General features: G+C 35.9%; 1 protein-coding gene across 3 annotated transcripts in view; it reads right to left on the minus strand.

The window, feature by feature from the left end:
- The window catches only part of DNAJB14 (DnaJ heat shock protein family (Hsp40) member B14), a 78,314-nt gene extending 55,303 nt beyond the window's left edge, over nt 1-23,011 (minus strand). For 2 of the 3 annotated variants that reach the window (XM_003772940.4, XM_012552030.3), the window contains exon 1: nt 22,764-23,011. In XM_003772940.4, the coding sequence (XP_003772988.2) occupies nt 22,764-22,896 (133 nt within the window). In that variant the 5' untranslated portion in view covers nt 22,897-23,011. The remainder of the gene's footprint in view (nt 1-22,763) is intronic. The other variant, XM_012552031.3, reaches the window with a different exon arrangement.
- Between the last annotated feature and the right edge of the window lie 504 nt (nt 23,012-23,515).

Genomic DNA, 23,515 nt, shown 5'->3' on the forward strand with positions numbered 1-23,515 from the left:
CAAACAGAAGAGCAGCTGGAAATCTGTATGGTAGAAAACTAAAGCAAAGGTGCTCATTAACTGGTGTTTGCCTGAAAAAGTTATGATTGAGCACACTGAAAAGTTATTGTGCTGTTAAAAAAAAAAAGGGGGGGGGAGGATATAAATTTAGTGAAACTGGGAAGAGTTCTATGAGCCTATGCAAAATGAGAATATTAAAAAAATCATAAAAATATAAAGGAAAACAATAGCAACCATAAAATTCACATCAATGCAATGACCAATTATGACAGCAGAAGTCTGTCTAAGAATTAGAAGAAGTAGACTTTACCAGTGAAAAAATAACTAAATAGCATATACTTCTTTTACTTTGTTACAAGTCTTATGGGGGAAAGAAAGAAAGAAAAATGCAATTAGAAAATTTCAGTTTGTTTTTAAATATCAATATGATAAAAAAAAAAAAAAACCAGATCAAGTATATATCATACTTGAGATAACACAATTTTGAAAACATTTAAAGAATTGTCAAGCTATCTAAAAAATAAGAAAACTGAAAAAGTAGAAAAAAAATGCAGATGGTATTTTATTAAAAAAAAAAAAAGGCAAACTATATGTTAACTTTCCCATTTCTATTAAGTCCTTACAAAAATTATGAATTTAAAAGGATCATGTTTCATCGATCCATCAATGAATTGTGTATAAAAGTGCTAGAAAAGAAGGAATTAGGAAGAAGGAATGTGGAGTCAGGAAGACTTGGGTTCAAATCCTATCTCTGACACTTATCAGTATGACAATCCACAAGTTACCTATGATCTGAGTTTCAGTTTCTTATTATAAATGGGGAAAATTCTTATATTAATTATCTCACAGTGCTGCTATAAAACTCAAATGAGATCATGTATACACATTGCTTTGCACAGTTTATAAAGTACCATGTAAATGTCAATTATAAGTAGTATTAGGTATCAAGGATATCCTTGAGCAACACAAGAAAAAAAAAAGTTTAGGCAAACTTTCAAAAACTGTGCTCTATAACAGTCTTATATTTTCCAAGTCACACAATTCAAGAGACAATTAAGATCCACACTCTTTACTGTTTGCTGATCACTCCCCCCAAACCAAAAGCACTTTTTTTTTTTTTTTTTTTTTTTGGTGAGGGAATCAGGATTAAGTGACTTGCCTAGGGTCCCATAGCTGGTAAGTGTTTAGTAACCGAAACTGAATTTGAACTATCTTTCTCTAGGACTAGCGCTCTATTCACTGTACCATAGCTAGAGCAACAGTTAACCTTACAGGTTTTTTCCAAAAAGAAATCTCTCATAACATGTCAATCTCCTCTCTCCCTCTTCCTCCCCGCCACATACTTGACAGATATAACCAGAGATAATTTTAATAAAATTCCAGGTATTTATATCAGGTGAAACATAAAATAGAAAGGCATAAACTCATGGATTTCCTATACTAAGTTTCAAATAAAAAATTCTCTATGTATAATGAGGTTCTCATGATGTTTATATTTTTGAGCATACTGGACTGAATGCAACAAGCAAGTGGTTGATCATCAAGTAAATTAGGGGAGCATAGAATATTTTACCTATCATATTAATGAATACAAGAATAATTTGTGACAAAAGACAAAGCTATAATTATAGTATATACAATGGATAATTTTGATTATATCAAATTAAATATGTTTTGTACAAACAGAACCAATTTAGTCAAGATTAGAAGAAAAAAAGAAAACAGAAATAACTTTCACAGCAAATTTCTCTGATAAAGGCCTCATTTCTCAAATACAAACAGAAATGAGTCAAACATAAATAAGTCATTCCCCAATTGATAGTCAAAGGATACAAGCAGACAATTTTCAGATAAAGAAATTAAAACCATTTCTATTCATATGAAAAGTGCTCTAAATCACTACTGATCAGAGAAATACAAATTAAGCCAACTCTGAGATATCACTACACACCTCTCAGATTGGCTAAGATGATAAGAAAAGATAATGACGAATGTTGGAGGGGATGTGGGAAAACTGGGACACTAATACATTGTTGGTAGAGTTGTAAACTGAACCAACCATTTTGGAGAGCAATTTGGAACTATGCCCAAAGGGTCATCAAACTGAGCATACCTTTTGATTCAGCAGTATCTCTATAGAGCTTATATACCAAAGAGATCATAAAGGATGTGTTAAAATGTTTGTGGCAGCCCTCTTTTTAGTGGGGTGAAACTGGAAGCTCCCATCAGTTGGAGAATGGCTGATTAAGTTATGATACATGAATGTTATGGAATATTATTGTTTTTATAAAAAACGATCAGTAGAATGATTTAAGAAAGGCCTGGAGAGATTACTAAGTAAAATGAGGAGAATCAGGAGATCGTTATACACAGCAACAAGATTATACAATGATCAATTCTGATTGACATGGCTCTTTTCAATAAATAGGGTGCTGATTCAGGACAGTTCCAATGACCTTGTGATGAAGAGAGCCATAGAGGATGTGGGGACTGAGTGTAGATCACAACATAGTATTTTCATTTTCTTTGTTGTTTGCTTCTGTTTTGCTTTCTTTTTCATTTTTTCCCTTTTTGATCTGATTTTTCTTGTGCAACATGATAATTGTGTTAATATGTAAAGAAAAATTGCACATGTTTAACATATACTGGATTATTTGCTGTCTAGGGGAGGGAGTAAAAGGAAGGGAGGGAAAATTTTGGAACACAAGGTTTTGCAAGGGAAAATGCTAAAAATTATCTATGTATATGTTTTGAAAATAAAAAACTTTAATAAAAAAATTAAAATTAAAAAAATTTTAAAAGAAGAAAAGAAAGGATGAACATCCAAAAAGTAAACAACCTTTTCCTAAAAGCTAATTAATTTTAATTCTTTCAATGGAACTAGAACATTAGATAATGTGATTAACTGAGGGGATGATCACAAGAGATCAATAGGTAAAAGCAGAGATGCCCCCAATTTTACGATGCTTATTACTTTAGCCCAATACCTGGCACATAGTAAGTGATACATAAATGTTAGTTATTATTATTGCTATTAAAAAGATTAGAAGGAAAAAAGAAAACAGGAAAATAATTTTCATAGCAAGTTTTTCTGATGAAGGCCTCATTTCTCAAATATAAATAGAAATGAGTCAAATTTATAAAGATAAGAATCATTCCCCAACTGATAAATGACCAAAGGATATGAACGGGCAGTTTTCAATCAAAGAAGTCAAAGCTATCTATAGTCATGTTTTAAAAAGCTCTACATTACTACTGATTAGAGAAATGAAAATCCAAACAACTCATCATTTGTACCCACCTCATCATACCTATCAGATTTGCTAATGAGATGGAAAAGAAAAATAACAAATATTGGAAGGGATGTGGAAAAATTGGGACTCAAATGTACTGTTGGTTGATTTTTGAACTGATTCAATCTGGACAACAATTTGGAACTATATTCAAAGGACTATAAAAGTGTATATAACCTTTGATCCAGTAATAACTATTTCTAAATCTCATGTACAAAAATATTTGAGGGAAAATCTATCAACTAGGGAATAAATGAACACGTTATAATATATGATGGCAATGGAATCCTATTGGCTATAAGAAATGATGAGCAGGATGCTTTCAGAAAAACGTGGAAAGACTTCCATGAACTGATGCAAAATGAAATGAGCAGAACCAAGAAACCTTGTAAACAATTACAGCAATATTGTACAATGATCAACTGTGAATAATTTGGCAATTCTTGGCAATACAATGATCCAAGACAATTCTGAAGGATTTTTGATGAAAAATGTTATCCACTTCCAAAAAACTGATAGTCTGAATATAGATTGAAGAACACTTTTTTTTTCTTAAACTTTTATTGTTTTTGAATGTTTTATGGGTTTTTTTGTCTGTGTTTTCTTTTACAAAATGGCTAACTAATATGGAAATGTTTTGCATGACTACAAATGTATAATCTATATCAAACTGTTTGCCTTCTCAAAAAGGGTAAGAGGGAGATAGTTTTCCTCAAGTGTTAATTGAGAAGAAAATAAAATTGTAATTAAATGAAAAAAAAAATGCTTGTTGACTTAAGTATGGCACAGTCACCAGAGCTAGCCTTAGTCAGGTATACCAAAGTTCAAGTCCCACCCCTTACACATATTGTCTGAGAATCTGCTTTTCTTCCCAGTGCTCAACAAGAACTAAGACTGTAAACTGCAACCTGCTCTGGTGAAAGAAGTTTCCTAACCCTGAAGTTCCCTATATGAATGAAATCACAGGTTTAGTCCCTATCTTCATCTCCATTCATTTATATGGAAAGTTTAGGACAAATACCGCAAATAGACAACGAAGTGGGTCTATGACAAGATAGGAGAAAGAACAAACTGGAACAATCTGAGAAACAATGCCATTCTTTTAATTATACTAAATTGCTTATTTCTACAAACCCTCATCTTTTTAATCACCTAGATTCTCCTCGTAATACTATTTGACTGAAGATCATGAGATGTCACAATTTCAAGAGATAACAATTGCAGGTGACCAAAATAGTAATTTAGCATGTTGTAATATATTACCAGTGATGATGAATTTATATGAAATGTGTACAATGAAATATATAAGATATTATGTACATATTGATAAATAAAAGTGTAAAAAAATGTAGCAAAAGAGAATAATAAACGGATAATTCACATATTGCATTAGTATTTATGAAATTTTAAAAGAATTAAGTAAGGGAAGTCCTCTACTGCACTGGGGACAACCTCTATGAACATTAACAGACCAAGATGCAAGGCTTTACATCAAACTACTGAATAGTTTCTAATAAGTTCAATTATCTCTTGCTGAATTAAGAAAATAATATAGTTGTTGCTGTGGTTAAAATGACCCTATATCTATCTATTGTGATTTATCTCTTGGATCAACTGAAATGTTTCGGAAAGTGTGTTTTTTCCTAAAAAAGTACAATCCTTTAAAAAAAGGCTGTATGTTTACACACACACACACACACAGAGGAACTCTTATTATTATTATTGTTTTTGAATTTACAGAACTTCGCCAATTTTCTTCTCAAGCTCATTTTACAGGTGGGAAACTAAAACAAGCAAGGTTAAGTGATTTGTCCAGGGTCATATAGCTAGTGTCTGAGACAAGACTTGACTTCAGCAAGATAAGCCTTACTTTAAGGTCTGGCAATCTATGCACTCTGCCACCTACCTGCCCTAAGCTTATTAAAAGGCCATGATCTCCCACTACATCCAGTGCCATCTCCAGTCATCCTGATCTATATCTTGCCACTGAATTTAGATGTTCTAGAGGGGAAAGTGAGACCGGTAACTTGCACAGCTTTCCCTTACTTATAACCAATGGACTTATATGTCATGGCATCACTTTCCTGATGTCATGGTCCTCTTTGAAAATGAAGGACAAAATAACAACAACTACTACTCAATAAGTCTTGGAAGTAACAGGGAGCCACTAGGATTTTTTTGAGCAGGGAAGTGCTAGGGTGAAACACAGACTCCAGGAAAATCACTTTGGCAGCTGAATAAAGAGTAAATTTGAATGGGAAGACGGGGAGAAAAATGAGGTGCCTATTTTAACAGTTAAGAAAAAAAGGGTGAAAAGAATCTACCCACAGATAAAGCCCTAAATTATAGTTGACATTCTAGCTACAACAACTACAAGACTAGACTTGAGAGAACAATGACTCACATTTGACCTCAAAACTTAGTTCTTAGCAAGAACACTCAGTAGAGAAAAGGATAAAAGGTAGAGAAGAACACAGAGGAAGATAGAGAAATAGAGACACGCAAGAGTAATGCCCTTAGAAGATCGTTCCCAACAAAGCAAATCTAGAAAGTCCTACCTCTCACGCATTATGGTGCCTGAATTCTTTAAAATTACAAATTGAAGGAACAGTTGTCATTTGCACTAGTACATTTTACTGTGAATTTGAAATACTGATAAAATCACTGCTAAACAATTTACAGTGGCACCTTGGCACTAGTCTGCTTTGACACTTAGCATTCCAGCAACTGACGCTTGCTCAGCACTTCTTGCAACTGGTTATTGTCTCAGTTGAGCAATGGAGATGTGAGGCTGGCCGAGTGCACTGCCCAGCCCCCCCCAGCCATGGCTGCTATTGCCATCAGCTTGGGGCAGGTCCTTCTAAATGCAGGCATCAGTATGCAAAAGTGTCCGAAGGGAGTCTATGATTCAGAGGTTGGTTGTGAGGCGCATTGCAAGGCAGTGCCTGAAAGACAAAGTGGCTGCAGTATGTAGTCTCTTGGCTCCCAAAACATTAGTACTCGAAGGAGTGTACTCAGGAGGAAGAGATGCAGTAGCAGCGGTGGCAGTTGCGTAAGCAGCATAAGAGCAGTGATAAGAGGACGATCCACAATTCTGGGCAGCCCCTAATCCCGATGGGGGCCAGAGTCCTGAGCTTCAGAGGGTGCAGGACCCTAGTTTTTGCTTCCTCAGTCAGCCCTCCTCCATCACTCACCACTTCAGAAGCTTGGACAACATGGGAAAGGGGGAAAGTAATAAAGATCGCAGTTCCTCTCAGAAAGTGAGTGGGGTCAAGAAGGGAGAAGTCTGGCTGGGCTGAGAGGATTGTTTCTTTGCTTCTTTGCCCCCTTTGGGGAATTGGGAATAGTTAGGTTTCAGAATGGAGATATATTCCTTATAGGAAAAATTCACTTGATACATTTTCACCATTCATGCTTCTGGAACCAATTAACAAAGAGTATTTGCATACATAGTACCAATATTGCCAATATGTATGCCAGTTTTACCAGGCAAAATCTATATCTATAATCATATATATCTATATCTAAATCAATCAGTAAGTGATTACATTGTTTAAGAAAAAAAAATGCTCATTTTCCAATTGATAAATGGTCCAAAGGTATGAACAGGTAGTTAGTTCTGAAGAGAAGAAATCAAGCTATCAAACAGCCACATCAAAAATAAAAATAATAACACTCCAAATCATTAATAAAGAAATACAAACTAAAGCAACTTTGAGCTTCTACTTCATATACATCCAACTGGCAAAGGTCAAAGAGGCTATGAAAAAATAGGAACCTTAATGCATTGAAGTTACTAGAAGGTGCAGCAGACTGGACCTAAAATCAAGGAAGATGTGAATCCAAATCCTGTCTCAGACATTGATTAATTGTGTGAATCTGGACAAGTCACTTAAACTGTTTGCACTAGTTTCTTCACCTATAATATGGGGATGATAATAGCCCCTATCTCTCAGAGTTGTTGTAAGGATCAAATAATATCATTATAAAACACTTAGCACAGTGCCTTGTACATAGTGTTATATAAAAATGAGTTACCACTATCACCATTTGTTGTTCAGTTGTTTTCAGTAATGTCCAACTTTTTGTGACTCCATTTGGGGTTTTCTTAGCAAAGATACTGGAGTAGTCTAACATTTCCTTCTCCAACTTATTTTACAAATGAGGAAACCAAAGTAAAGAATTAAATGACTTTGCCCAGAGTCATACAGTTAATGACCAATTTGAACTAAAGCCAATTTGAATACAGGAAGAAGAATCCCTGACTCCAAACCCAGGACTGTAACTACTTTGTCAACTAAGCTACCCTTATTATTACTAAATTAATACTTATATCCTTCTCCCCAGCAATACCGTTATCAAGTACATAACCCCCCAAAGCTCAAAGAATGAGGAAAAGGATTCTTAGGCTTAAAAATAAATATAATAGCACTCTTTTTTTTTTGTGGTGGTTAAAAAAGTGGAAACATGAATGGTCAACAATTAACGGATGGACATGTTATAGTATCTAAATATAACAGAATACTAAACAAATGATGAATGGAATTGTTTGTAGAAAAACTTAGGAAGATCTGTATGAAATAACAAGAGTAAAACAAGCATATTCAGGAGAATAACTTATACAATAACATTGTAAAAAGGAACAACTCTGAAAGAAAAAAGTTTTCTGATCAACACAACTGACCACAATTCCAGAATATCAGTGATAATTATTCACCTTCTGCTGAGTGACAACAAACTCAAGATAAAAAATAAGACATACATTTTTAAACATGGGTCATATGACGATTTGTTTTGCTTGACTATTATACACAGGGGTATAAGGGTATTTTTTCTGTGTGTGGGAGTATGTGTGGGTGTAGGAGAGTAGGGGGAGTTGGGAGAAAAGGAACTAAATGTTTGGTCATAGAGACTAAATTTAAAAATAAAATGTACCATAAAACTTAAAAAAAAAATTTAAGTAAAGCCAACAAGGAACTTTTAATTGTAAGGGGAAAAAATAAACTAATAGGCTGATAAAAACTTCAGTGAATGAATCTATTTTTTGAAACCATAACATTTAGAAATTTAATCTATGTCCAAATAGTTTCCCTTGCCTCCACAAAGGTAATTTATTTAATTACCCATGTCCTCCTTTATTCCTGTATTTATCTTGTATTTCTGTTGTCTAGGATATTTGTAAAGCAAACGATTAGTTTGAATCTGGTTTTGTTTGTAGGAATGTTTCAAATGCCTCTTTTTATTATTATTTATATTACATATATTATTATTAAGATAATAAAAATTATTTTATTTTTTGTTAATGGCTAGACTCAGATTTGTAGCTTATATCCCCTTTGGTTACATTCTAAATTACTTTTGCTCCTTAAAAAACATTATTCTATTCTTTCCTGTAGTGTTGGAGGGCACAGGATAATCCTTTGTTACCTGAATTACTTATCCTTTATATGTGAAGGTCTTTCTCTCAGTTGCTTACAGAATTTGTTGTCAATATTGTCATTGGATCACTAAGTGTCTTGAAGTTTGCAGTATACTGGGGTTTTTTGGGAGGTGATCTATGGATTCTTTCATTGACACTGTTTTCTGTATTGAGAGTTTGGGCAGTTTTTTTGAATTATGGTGTTCTGGTTTTGTGACTTGTATTTTCCTCTGGGAGACATGCAATCCTTAAATTACCTAGGAATCTTGTTTTCCAAACCAATGTATGGCTTTGAAATCATGGGTTTTTTTTTGCTTCTCTTCCAGATTATTCCTTGCTGAGTAGTCTACATTCCTGATCTGTTGTTCTCTCTTCTTTATCTTTAGTAACATTTGCCAATGTGGAGTCAAGTTTTTTCATTCTGCTAATTCATTCAACTAAGTATTACAGTAGATAGAATGCCCAGCTCAGAGTCAGAAAGATTCATTTTCCTGAGTTCAAATCTGGCCTCAGGTATTTATTAGCTTACTAACTGTGTGACCCTGGACAAATCACTTAGTCCTGCTCCCCCCTCAGTTTTCTCATCTATAAAATAAGCTGGAGAAGAAAATGGCAAACTACTCTAGTAATTCTGCCACTCCCCCTTCCCCCCCCAAAAAAAACCCATATGGGATCACAAGAAGTAGGACATGACTGAAAAATGAATGATCAACAAATTATTTATGCTATGCAGGCCGTAAATTATGTTCTTATAAGGTCTATTCCTTGTTTAAACTAGGAACACCTTGTTATGGTCCCCAGGCTCTTTTGGGAATTCAGAGGATCCTTTGGCTCCTCAGGTGTGATTTATTTTCCATTATATCCAAAAGGAAATTCAGTTGTCAGGATTTGTTTAAAATGATCTAGAGGTGAAAAATTGGAACAAGAGGTTTGGCAATTGTTAATGCTGTAAAGTTACCCATGTATATATCCTGTAAATTAAAGGCTATTAAATAAAAAATAAATAAATAAATAAATAAATAAATAAAAAATAAAATGATCTAGAAGCCCCCACACACATACTGCTGATTGAGCATGACAGGTATTATAGATTAGCATTTTTTGTCATTATTTTATCAGGCTATTACCCCTGTTAGGGTTCTTGGTTATTTGGACTTAAAAAACAACTGAAAATACTTTGTCTATTACAAATCATTCATATTTTGGAGGTGTTTGAGAAGCTGAGAATCAGAAAGTGTCTAGTCTTCATCTTAATAATTCTGTGACCCAGAAGTCTCTTTGTAGTCTGAATGAACAGGTACCTTAATTTCAGAGATTTGTCTTTCATATGACATAGGAAAAGAATCTGCTAGACACAATTATTGACCTTATTATACAATGTAACACTGTAATTTAACTACAGAGGAGATGTTAGGTAACATGATACTCACGTGGAAGTCATTTCTGAATCACAACTGTACATATTATGTATGTAACTGATTTGTTAAAAAATAATCAAAGATAAAAAAACCCAGAAGAATAAAGAGGAGAAGACATGGTATGTAATTAAAACAATTCCAACTTGAACTATATAAGCTACAAGTATCAAAAAATAGAAAATGGATAAATGAAGAGATATTGACTGAGAAAGACTATCATCACTCTTTACTGAAATGTAACAGCATAAAGAAAGCATTACAATGATGAGATCAGCAGAGAAACCATCTCAGGCAGCAAATACTTAGTGATCCCTTTGCCATAAGGAGTGAAATTGTATCAAAAGATACATTATTTTAAAATATAAAATCATACAGAGCATTTCAGTAGAACTTTATGATTCTCATCAAAAGATGAAAGAAAAAGTGAAGAGTGAAAGAAAGAAAAGTTTGAAAAAAATCTTCATTTGAGACTTAGATTAATTCAGATTGTCCTTTAAAAAATCTTAGAATGAAATGACGACAACAAATAAAAAGTAGAAAAGTGTCAGCATTTCTATAACAATTTTCTCCATTAATAACAGTATTTTTTCTTCTTTGACATGTTTTTAATCATAACCTACAAATAAATTCACAACTATGATATTAGTAAGCTACACCAAAATGTCTAATATATCGTTTTTCTTTTAAAGTTAACTAATAATTTCACCAACCTAACGTAAGATTTTTGCACATAATAGATATTCAATAAACTTTTGCTGACTAGAAAAAAATAAAGGATGAGGTCCCACGTTTAATATTTTCTTATAACATGGACATTTAAGATATAAAAACAAATTAAAACATTGCTTAACCAGAACTCAACTAAATTCCTCACATAACAGAAATTTTTGTAGATTTTTACTTTGGAGAACAAATTGCATGTACAAAATGTACACATCAGGATTTATTTTTTTTAAAAAAGCAACTTCTCTGTTCTGTCCTTGAGTCAGTATAATTGGATTCATAGTACCTTAAGAGTATTATGTGAATAAATACAATGGCCCTAACTAAACCATATGCTAACTATCTTATCTAGATAACAACTGTATGAGAGTGACCTACACATGTACCAAAGATATCCTTAGAGAGCAGAAATAAGTATTGTCAAATGAAAGCAGATCATACCTTTTTCATTACATAATTGACTAAAAAATACACCGAATACAAGATTTTACTATACTTACTATTTATAACCAACTGTATGGTTTTTTAAAAAAGCTATGATCATATAAGATTCCTTAATAAATAAAACAAGTGATTCCCCACCCCCAAGGATTTTCTTCCACATAAACAGCAAGCAAAACACAGAACAAGTATTCTCATGGATATCCAATACAGAATCTAAATATTTAACTTTCTTCCTTTAAAAAAAAAAAAAAAGCTCCATTTTCATCTTCTATTAGTGATGCTCTATGAGCTGTAAATCACAGAATATCATAATATGAATCATCAAAAGTATGGGTCTGTCTGATATTTAAATCCCTTGACAAAATGACCCCAATTTATGTTTTCACCATTGTTATGCATTACTACTCTTCACATGCAATACAGAATATCCAAACTGGCTTCCTGATGTTTTAAGCATCATCTCTAATCATTGTGATTCTGCATGGGATATTGCCCATGTGGAATTCTCTTCTCACTTCCAACTCTTCTTAGAATTCTTCAGGTATCATTTCAAGCACCCTTTTCTTTGTGAAGCTGTTGACAGTCTCCGCACCTCCCCTCCCCCAAGCAAATAATATTCTTACTCCCACCCTCAAAAAAATTATCTCGTATTGTGTGTGTGTGTGTGCCTGTATGCATCTATTGTCTTTCCTGACACAATGTACAATGTGAGATCAGGGACTGTTTCACTGTGTTTTTTGTAGCTCCAGGGTAAGCACACTGTAGGCCCTTTACTAAATATTTGTTGACTGACTGTATTACTCAAAAGGCAACAGAGAGACCTAAAATAAGGATGCAAAAAAATTGTTCAATATAATTATGTCAGAGAGATTTTAATTAGTAAAAAAAAAAAAAAAAAAAAAAAAAAGAGGGGAGGCCATGTAATAAGAAAATGGTCATGAGCATTAAGAGGAAAACCTCCGATATATTAAATAGTCCACTGAAGAGGATTTATGGAATACCCTGGACAAAAGTTGCAGAGTTTAAAGCAAAATGTATTTTGGGAAGAGGTCTTATTGAAGATACAGGGAATCAAAATGTTAAAAATGTCTAAAAAGTGATCCAGTTCATTGTTGGTGTGCCAGTATACAAACATTTTGGAAAATAGTATCCAGTAAAAATCACAGAACTTTTACCATGTGATTCCATAATTCTATCTCTGACTCTGGAGCTGATAGGAGGCAGAGTAGACAGAGTGCCAGGCCTAGACTCAAGAAAACCTGACTTCAAATCCAGTCTTAGCATTTCCTCCTAGCTTTGTGACCTTGGGCAAGTCACTTAACTACCTCAGTTTTCCTTAATTGTAAAATGAGAAAGAAGTGGCACACTACTCTGGTATCTTTGCTGAGAAAACCTCAAATGGGATTATAAAGATTCAGACAGCTGAAACGACTAAATAAAAATTGTTGACTAACTCAAAAAATATCATAAAAAAGAATCTCTCAGTACAAAAAAGTGCACAGTTATTTTACTGGCAAACAATTGTGAGCAACCTACAAAATATACCCAACAATTAGAAAATGTCTGAATAACTTATCACTTAATTAATGTAACGGAATATTATCGTGGTGTAAAAAACAATTATGAAACACAAGAAAACACAGAAAGACCTTTGTGAGGTGATATAGAATATAATCAGCATACCCAGAATGGTACACAAACACTTAATAGAACTATACTACCAATAAATAAATAAATAAACTGTTTAAAAAAAAAAAATTGACCAAAATGGTACCACTTCAAACAAGTCTGGTCACTTAATAAAAACCAAAACACTCTAATCCTTTTAATTCTGCTATAATAAAAAGGCAGAGAGATGGATAAGATTTTGGCCTCTTGGTTTTGATGTCCGATTTGTTTTTGCTCATGGTTACAAAGTTAAAAAGTAATTTTTTTTTTTTTTAGCTAAAATCTATAATTTCATTGATATAAACGCCTCCCAGTGAGGAAACTATCTCACTGACAATAATCAGAAATGGTTTGAATCTTAAGGTCTGAAGTCTCATCAACTGGAGCACTAAGAGGTAAAGGGTCACTCTGGGCTTTAGCTGTCATTGAGAATCTCAAGATTATACTAATGATAATTTTTGTCAAGATATTAGGAGACACCCTATTTTCCAGAGCTAAGGTCAATAAGCAGGCAAGCTGTGCCCTGAACTTGGCATAACAACTATCCTTTGCACTCACCCTCTGGCAAAATTAAATGATTACTGTATTGCTTTGACCAGCATCAGGTGTTCTCTGAGTTCATATTAGGATAGGACAAGTTCAGAAATATTGCAGTCATGAAACTCTGCTATGAATCAAACTCATCTCATTGTTGCTGTTACCCCCCTCATTGTCAGGGCTACAATTCACTGCATAACTTTTGGTGTAAGCATCAAGGTTGAGCCACACTAACTCAGGTCCCCTCACCAGAGGTGTGGCCCAAACACATGTGTCTAATCTGCCTCCTTCCTTGCAAGCCATTTCACTCATCTTGAAATTAAACTGTTTGATTCCTATTTCTCCTGTCTCTAGTCTGTTCTGTATGGCTCCACTTACCCACAGGTTAGAAGTCAGTTCAGTCTATTTGACATTTTAAAACAATATAAAGTGAAAAAAAGACCTGGATTGGCATCAAATTACAATACTTTTAACTTTATTAACTACAATTGGGAAAGGAGAGATATGTGCCAAGATTAATTTTGTTTAGTTCCAGAAATGTCATTTAATTTTGTGTATGTTTGTCTTCCAAATCCTATTTTGCTTTACGGTATTTAACAGGAGTCAAACATGGGAAAAATACAGTAAAAGAAAGCCTATTTGATATTAAATTTTTTGACTTGACTAATATTAGTTTACATTTTTATATGGCTTCAGATAGAAACTATTTTCACATGCATTCACAACCAACACAAAGATGAGAGTGTAATATTTGGCATCCCCATTTTACAGAAAATTATATGCTGAGAAATGTGATTTACTCATGGTTATACAACTACTGAGTGGGAGAATCAGAACTCGAATTCAAATCTTTTGACAATTCATCTTCCTCTTCCCTTCCAATGCCCAGGTTTTTCTCTTTTGACTTTTTTCATCATGACATCAAATCCTCCATCTCTCAGTTGTGAGCATTCTCTTTGGCATCCCCAAACCTGCAATGCTCTCCCTCCTCTAATCCCACTATTGGTCTCCCTGGCTTCTGGTAAATCCCAGATAAAAACCCATCTTTCACAGAAGGCTTCTCCTAACTCCTCTGAATTCTAGTACCTTCCTTTTCTTAGTTATTTTCTATTTATTCTGTATATTGATCACTCTGTTTATATTAGCTTAGACATTGCCCTTATTACAGAGTTATACTCTTCTTGAGGGCACAGACAGCTTTTTGCCTCTTTTTTGTTTCCCTCTACCTTAGGACACTAATGGTACTTATCGCCCAAGCAAGTGCTTAATAAATGTTGACTACTTGATCATACTTCCCCAAAACTTTTATTACTGGAAAATCTCACCCACCTGCAGGTTAGAATTAACTTTGATACTTAAACCTTGTCATCTCTGCCTCTGATTGGAAGATAGGCAATAAGTTCCAAAACTTCCATCTAAGGGGGGGAGAGGAGTCTCAAGGCAGTCATCCCTTCATTTCTCTAAAAGGGTGCATTCTGACATTGCTATCATGTCTCCCAGCTAGGTAGCTATCTTCTCCTCCCATCCATCCTCTTTCACCTTCCTTTTGTAATTCTGTCTTCACACTTTAGATTGTAAGCTCCTTAAAGACAGGCACTACTATTCTTGTTGGGCATCCTTGGTATTTAGCAGCACAATTTATGGCACAGAATATGTACACAAGTAAATATTTATTGACTGAGTTATGCATACACTTAATGACCTGATGTTGCCTCTAAGGAAAGCTATTAATTAAAATCTGTGCATAATTACTCACTATCTTTAAATTCTAAAATCACTTCTGAGTTAATTTAAGTAGAATGTGCCAAAATATATAGGTGGACAAATATAAGTCAAAGCCTATTCCAAGGTACTTTCATCTTTATTAAAATGTAGTTCCATTACTTGGAACAAGGAAATCTTTCTTGTTATACTGAAATTTTGTTGCACAGAAATTGATTACAACTAAATTTTACTTGTAAAAGTACAGAATCAAAGTAGTAGAAAGAGATTTTAGATCATACAATCTAGCATCTACCTGAGGCATATAACAACTCCAACATGCAGCCAAACCCAGAAGTAATGGGAAACTCACTTTCTGGAAGCATCAAATTCCATTTTCAAACAGCTATTAATATGTATTTATAGCTCACATTTATATCACACTTTAAGGTTTACAAAACAGTTTCTATATAGTTGATTTAATCCTCGCAACAACCCTTTGGGGTAAGTGCTATGATTATTTCCATTCTGCAGAGAAGGAAAATTTGAGGCTGAATGTGACTTACCCAAGGTTCCTCCACTAGTAAATTTTTAAGGGAGGACTGAAAGAAGTCTAACTCTAACGAATGTACTATCTGAATGCTTAATTAATGAAAACCAATTATTTAACTAAAATTATGCCAGCCAGTGATCTTAATCAGAGTGATGAGGTCAACTATGTTACAAAATCATAGTGTTGAAATAAAAAGAAACAATTTTGTTAAATTAGTTGTCCAAACCTACCTTTGACTAGCCAAACTTGAATAATGGAAAAGTCATCTGCCAAATGCCTTTGAAAATGATATAAGGTAAAAACAGAATTGACACTTTATACTTGATCACAGGTAGGTGGTAAAATGGACTGAGTGCCTGAAATCTCAGGAAATCTCATCTTCCTGAGATAAAATCCAGCCTCAACACTTACTAGCTGTGTGATTCTGGGCAAGTCACAACTTGGTTTACTTCAGTTTTTATCAATAAAATGAGCTAGAAAAGATAATAGCAAATCAGTATCTTTACCAAGAAAATTCTTACTAGGACCATGAAGTGTCAGATATGACTGAACAATAACAAAATTTTGGTCATTTGAAACATGGAAAAAAATTATTTAAGAACATTCATTTATAGGCGATAAAGTGCTAAGCTTAGATCAGGAAGAACTAAACCCAAATTTGGCCTTAGCATTTCCCGTTGTGTGACTTTCCTCAAGTCACTTAACTTCTATTCACCTAACCCAAATTTGGCCTTAGCATTTCCCATGGTATGACCTTCCTCAAGTCACTTTACTTCCATCCACCTCGGGTTTCTTATTTGTAAAATGTAGATAATCACAACACTTACTGTGAGGATTAAAAGAAATTTTTGTAAAATATCTTTAACACAATGCCTAATACAAACTAGGAATTTAATGAATGCTTGTTCCATTCTCTTCCACTACCCTGTTAGAAACAAAAATGTTCCAATATGAGAAATCCAAAAGGATTGCTTTTTTTTCTTCCAGGTAACACAACTGGGTCACCCTCATTTAATTTTCAGCCTTCCCCCACACAACTCCCCTCTACTCATAAAAATCTAAAAATCCTGCCTTCTTTCATAAGTACATTTAAAATAAGTTCACTGATATAGTTTATTTTTAAGTCAGTTTTTTTGTTTTCATATTCCTTCAAAAAAAATCCACATTCACTTTTCTCTTTTACTAAAGAGTAGCAGTTAAACAAAACTAATCTATAAGACCCAGCTGCCCCCTAAATGCAAGAATTTCATCATCTATTCTATGAAACTAAGAGTGGTCATTACAATTACCATTTCACTGCCATAGTCGTAATTCTCTGGCTTGTACTGTCTTCATTTTGCATCAGTACATAAAATCTGACTGATCAAATTCTAATTTGAGTAACTCAAAGTGTAGTATATTATATCTATATACCATAATTTGTTCAACCATTTTCCCAATCAATGGGCAGTCACTTTGTTTCCTACTTTTTCCTACCACAAAAAGTGCTTCTACAATTATTTCATTACATATGAGACTTTTCTGCCTTTTACATCCTTAGGGACATTATATGCCCACTACCCCTACCCTCTTTTCCACATTTTCACATGGAAGAGGAAGAGAGGATGCAGTTGCAGAAGAAAATAGAATTACTGCTAGGCATTATAATTTAGAATTTAAAAGACCTATCTTTAAAGAATTTGGAGTTATATGCAAGATTTTGTACGTTCTGCTTTCTTTACTTTTTAGTACCAACAGTAGAAACATCTAAAGGTGAAGCTTTTGATATTTCTGCAGGAAAGAACAATGAAGATTGGGTCTATGGTCCTAGCAAAGAAGTCACAGGTTGCTCTCAGACTTTATCTATGTCAGATTTGAATGAAAAAAAAAATTATATATTCAGATGAATATGGATTAGCGTCATTCAGTAAAAACTTTGTATCTAAATTCATACATTGTAGTAGTATGACATAATAGTGAAAAATAATAAACACACCTTAGCTAAAAATGATTATTTTTCAATGCCCACTACGTATCCAAAGAATACTTCTATATACTACTCTCATTCAATAAATACAATTAATAAGTATTAATAAAATTATACTGGACAGAGGGCAATCCCAGAGTCAGGATAACCTAGAATCATGCTCTCCTTCCGATTCATGCTAACTATGTGACCACACATAAATCACTTGCCTTCTCAGTGCCCATCCTGGGTAACTGTGTAAGACTATGCGTTAACAATGAACAATTAATCAATTAATTGCTCTGTTAGTGATAACAGGTTAACATGAGTTTTCATACTGACAAGCCCAATGAAATGATATGGGGGTAAAGGGAAATTTAAAAAAAAAGTGAGCAGATCGCTGTGTCAGACACTAAAAATACAGAACAAACAAAAAACTAAAACCCTATTTCAGAATTCTAACTTAATAAGGAGCTTAGTGCACAGTAAAGAGAAATGGACAATGGGAGATACAAGAGTTGGAAGAGAAGAGCCTTGTGATAGAAGGGAAAAGTTAGAGAAGTACAAAATTAGTCAAAAACTGAGAAATTAGGGGTGAGGGTATGTGACATTTCAATTGGAGAGACAGCTTTTATGGAGAACTCTAAGGTAGGACTTGAGGGGGGCTTCATTGGACAGATATGGGGTGGGAGAGAAAACAGGATGTCCATTTCAGGTATGAGAAACATTTGATGCCAAATCAACCAATGGACACAATACTGATTAGACCTAAGAGCTTTGAAAAATAAGGTTCTATGAAAAGAATTTCAACTATACTAATAATCAACAATGACAAATATATCTTAATGCCACATATAGCCATTTGTTATCTGGAAGAAAAAATATTTAAGATAGTATAAATTTTCTATGGACAAATCAAGCTTCCAGAAGATGTTAAGTGACAGAAAGGAGCTGAAAATGAACATAAGGTCAAAAGATCATAGATCCCAGAGCAGAAGTCATCTCAGGGGCCATCTTGTCCAATTTCTTTAACCTGATTAAGAAAGAGACCCAAAGTTCACATAGGTTAAGAAGCATTAAAAGCAGAATTTGAACAGAGGTCCTCTGACTTCTGAGGCAATGCTTTTACTGTATCATGCTGCATCTTAGGAGGAGGAAACTGAAGGATCTGCAGGGTCTGTAAGTTAAAAAACAAACAAACAAAAAAAGAATTTGGGAAAGAGAAATTTAGGAGAATGGGGGGAGGGTTAGTGAAAGAGATCAACTCTCCAGTAAGGAGAAGAAAGGATAGTTTGCTACAGGAAGAAAAGGATTAAGAAATTTCTGAAAAGAACTCGAGGAGGATAAACTCATTACAAAAGGCAAGATCTGGAAGAATAGATGAAATTAATCGTTAAGGTAAGAACAGAGTTAAAGGAAGACAGCTGAATGTGCATGTCAAGTTATTAAAAGGGTATAAGCATAAAGTCACAGAAGAGAATAAAATTATAAGATGTTGTTAAAATAGTATAAATTACCAGTAAGAATGGAGAATAATTATAATAACAATGAACATAACTAAGAATGTTATGCTTTTACTTCTGCCAATATACCATGAGTACTCCTTAGGCTTAAGAAATAAATTTCCATTCAAAATAATTTAAGTCCAACAAGGTTTTATACTTTAAAGTAAATAATCATCTATATAGAACATGAATCCCTGAACTTGTTTTTTAAAAAAAGTATTTTAACAATTTAATTTCAATATAATTGGTTTCTATGTAATTTTATGTATTTGATTTTATGCATTTAAAACGTAATTCTGAGAGGTCCATAGTTTTCACCACACTAATAAAGAGTCTATGACAAAAAAGATTAAGAATCTCCACTCTAGAATGTCTTAAGTATTGCAGCTATCCATGATCTTAAAGTAAGAGATACTCTAAAGTCACCTTGAATTCTGAAATTCCACAATGCTAATAGATAGTTTTTTTAAAAACCTTGTTTATTTGGATAAGGCATCATTACTTAATTACTTAGATTAATGCCAAGATTTGGTCATAATCTAATCAGAAATGTGTACAGGGTTCTTAAACTAAGATTTAGGATTAGTGGATAGATAGAGTTCAAGTCCTGCCTTCCTATCTTTTTCACTTTAATGATGATCTTAAGAGCCTTAAGGGTGTGTGATCAAAGAATTCAAGGGAGAAGATGGCATCATTCTAGTGCCCAACACAACCACATTTACCCTTTACCCATGACAGCCCCTTATACTCTCCCAACTGCATCTTTCCCCCATAAGACACCATCTACCAATTTTCCCACCGAGTCCCTCAGGGCAAAAATAATCTAAGTACTGTCCCAAGTATCTATTATCAACAATTTGGGTCAGGTGTCACTAAGAAAATAGCCACCAAAAGGGGAAAAAAAAATTGCTGATGGGGTATGTGATCAAGAAAGTTTGAAGACTACTGGCTTAGTTCAAACCTAGCTGTCTTAATCAGCTGTTCTAGTCCTAAGAATTTTCATAGTAATAGTTCTGTATTTATAAATAAGAGTATCAGTGTCTTTTACAATAGCAGGAATAAGGATAGGGCGGAGCTCCCAAATGAGTAAATCTCTCCTACAATAAAGGTCAGCACCTTCTCTGTAACTTAGAGCACTGCCTGGGGCGCTCCAGAGCATATATAGGTAATGTGTCAAGGGCAAGGATAGAACCAAGATCTTCCTGGAACACATGTCAACTGTCTATGTACTACGGCATAATACTGTCACATAAGAGTACATGTCTAATATATATTGTTTTGCATCACAAGATTCAAGAAGTTGCCTAGATAAAAGAAATCAACAAATAGAAAATTTCGGTTACCAAAATTTTTACTAAAGTAGTTAACAATGGCAGGCTTCCTTAACACCCCTTACAAAAGTTCTCTCCTTCTTCTGTACTTCTCTATTTATTATTCATATTGCTTTGTGACCTTGTTTTGTGATAACTCATGTGGTTATCTTGAATCAATTAATAATCATTTATTAAGGACCTACTATTTACCAGGTACCGTCTTAGGCACTGAGAATAAAAAGCAAAAAAATCAAAACAAGTCACTGTTCTCAAGGAACATATTTTAACAGCAGAGACATGCATATCTGTTTCTACAAGATATATGCAGACACAAAAAAGATACAAGCTAACTATAGAGGTAATGACACTAGCATGCAGGTGGACCAGGAAAAGCTTCCTCCGGAAGGTGGCACTTGGGCTAAATCTAGAAGAAAACTCAGAGTTCTAAGGGGCAGAGGTGAAAAGAATGTGTTTCAGTGGGTGGAGGAGACCATCAGAACAAAGCATGGAGACAAGGAATGGAATGTCATGTGTGAAGAATAAGAAAGTCAGTACAGTTGGCATTAGTGTGTGTATAAGGAAGTAATGAATAAAAATGCTAGGAAAGGAAGGATCCAGGTTGTCAAGTTCTGAATGCCAAACAGGAGTTGATATTTGATCTTAGAGGGACATGGAAGACATTGGAGATTATTGACTAAGGAGTAACATAGATAGGTACTTTAGGAAAATCAATTTGGAGAGACCACAGCACAAACTAGAGGTGATGAAAGACTGGACTAGTGTGGTGATTGTAAAAGTGGAGTGAAGAGGACAAATGTTAGAGATGTTTTATGGAAATTTTTAAAAAGCTAAGAAGCTGAATTCCTTGAGTAAAACAGGGTTCTATGCTTGGTGCTATGCTATTTTAACATGTTCATAAAATATGAAGATCTAACACCTTAATCGATGGTGTAAGTAAAGTTGTAGATGGCATGTGTATTAAATATGAATTTTTTCACAAAGTTGGGAGCAACACAGGATCTCTGTAGGCTAGAGCACTGAACTGAATCTAATCAAGATGAACTCTGAAATTTAAAATCATATCAAGGGAGGGCAGCAGAGAAGATAAAAGTTCTGGGATTGGATGTCAATAGGATATTTGCTGTTTTGTCTCCTTTTCCTAACTAGAATCTTGGCAGGCATCTCTATATTTTCCTATTCCCTAACAGACCTTTACAAAATAGATTTTTACCAAATATTTGCTGATTAACTTAGGTCTTCCAAACTTTATAAGTAGCTCAAGTTCTCTGGGTCTCAGTTTCCTCAGCAGTAAAATTAAGGGTTGGACTAAATGATTTCCCAGAGTTACATCCAACATTAAAAAGTAGCTGATTTTAAATAGCTGAAATTTAACAAGTTATTTTTCTATCCTCACGGTATATTAGGTTAACGCAGTTAAAAAGCCCCAAAAACCCAAACCAACCAAACGGTTAGGGAAGCAAAGGACATTATTAACACAGTAGAATTTACTTAAACAACCCTGATTTTCCTTTCTATTCTTCAAGTTTTCCATATCGTGTGAAATAGCATTTATACTTTTGAGACCTATCTAGGGATAATACAAACAAGTAGCAGTACTTCTGAGACTGGATGATATGAAGAAAACACTACTTACATTCTGGAACTTAAGAAAAACCTCATAATTTATACAGTATAGTCCATTCCTTGCTCCCCCCCCCTCCCCTCCCCGAAAGCACAAAATATTGTATCAATCTGAACCCTACCCTTACTCCTGCGAAATCTGCAGTCATTTCTTGATTCCGTCTCCTGGGGGAAGCTGCCCTCCCTAACGTACCAAAGACTGTTTGCTTGGGGAACGACTTTTTACCCCCAGGAGGAGATGGGCTCGGAGGCCAGTGGGTTACCCCCGAGGGTTCATTTCTCGCATCTCCAGGGACTCTTGGGGCATGTCGGCGCTCGATAATAATCACCACACTGAGAAGCAGGAGGAGACGGAGCTCCTGAGAAATCTCAGGCATCCGACAGGGCCCAGATCGCCTCGAACGGACCAAGGGTCATTTTTGCTGAGCTCCCGGAAGAGGAGGGGGGCAGAGGGTCAGGCCGGCCTGGCCGGGGCGGGGACCGGGGATGAAGGCCCCAGTGGGGGTGTGTCAAGCCGGACCGGCCGATCTGGGCCTCCTCTGCCTCTCCCCGCGAGGCCGGGCGGCGGAGGCGAGGCCAGGCTGGGCCGGGGGATTCACTCACCTCGGGCCGTGGGGGAAGGGTAAAGCTTCTCGGCTTTGTGCAGGAAGCGCAAAGCCCGGTCGCGGTTGCCGGCTTCCAGAGCTTCCCGGGCGATCTCGATGCATTTCTCCGCCTCGTCCCGGTTCCCCTCCATGGCTCGCTCCTTCTTCCGTTTCCTCCGGCAGCGCAGCGAGAAGGGGGCGGAAGCCAGAGCGGCGGAGGCGGAGGCGGGAGGGCGGGCCGGAGGGGGAGGGGGCGGGCCGGGGCGGAGCACCCGAGATGGGAGAGGGAGGCAGGCCGCGCCGGGCCGCTGAGGAGGGCCCGCGCCGGGACCGGGGCCGGGGCCGGGGCGGGCAGGCCGTAAACCTCCGAGGAGATGGCGGGCCTCGGGGCCAGGCGGGCGGGCGGCCCCGCCTCCTCACGGGCGGTCTCTCGCCTCTGCGGCTGCGGCGGTCAGGCCCAAGTCTGGCTGCATCCCGGACCCCGACCCCTGCTGGGGACTATCGCCCGGGTGGGCCCGGTCAGACAGTGCAGGGGCAGACGGGGCTAGGATGGCGAAACGTCCGACCCGAATCCGCAGAACGCGGCTGGGAGGGCGCAGGAACCAGGCGGAGCCAACCAACCCGGGGCCGACCGCGGGGGGGAGGGGGAGACGGGTGGTACCACCAAACTCCCAGAGGGGTGTCACTGCGGCGCCGAGGGCGCAGACTACTCGTTCCCCGAGCTGGCAGGAAGCCCTGTCCCCTCTCCCGCCCCGGCTTCCGTATCTCGTC

This window comes from Sarcophilus harrisii, chromosome 6 (genome assembly GCF_902635505.1).
Source record: "Sarcophilus harrisii chromosome 6, mSarHar1.11, whole genome shotgun sequence".
Lineage (NCBI taxonomy): Eukaryota > Metazoa > Chordata > Mammalia > Dasyuromorphia > Dasyuridae > Sarcophilus > Sarcophilus harrisii.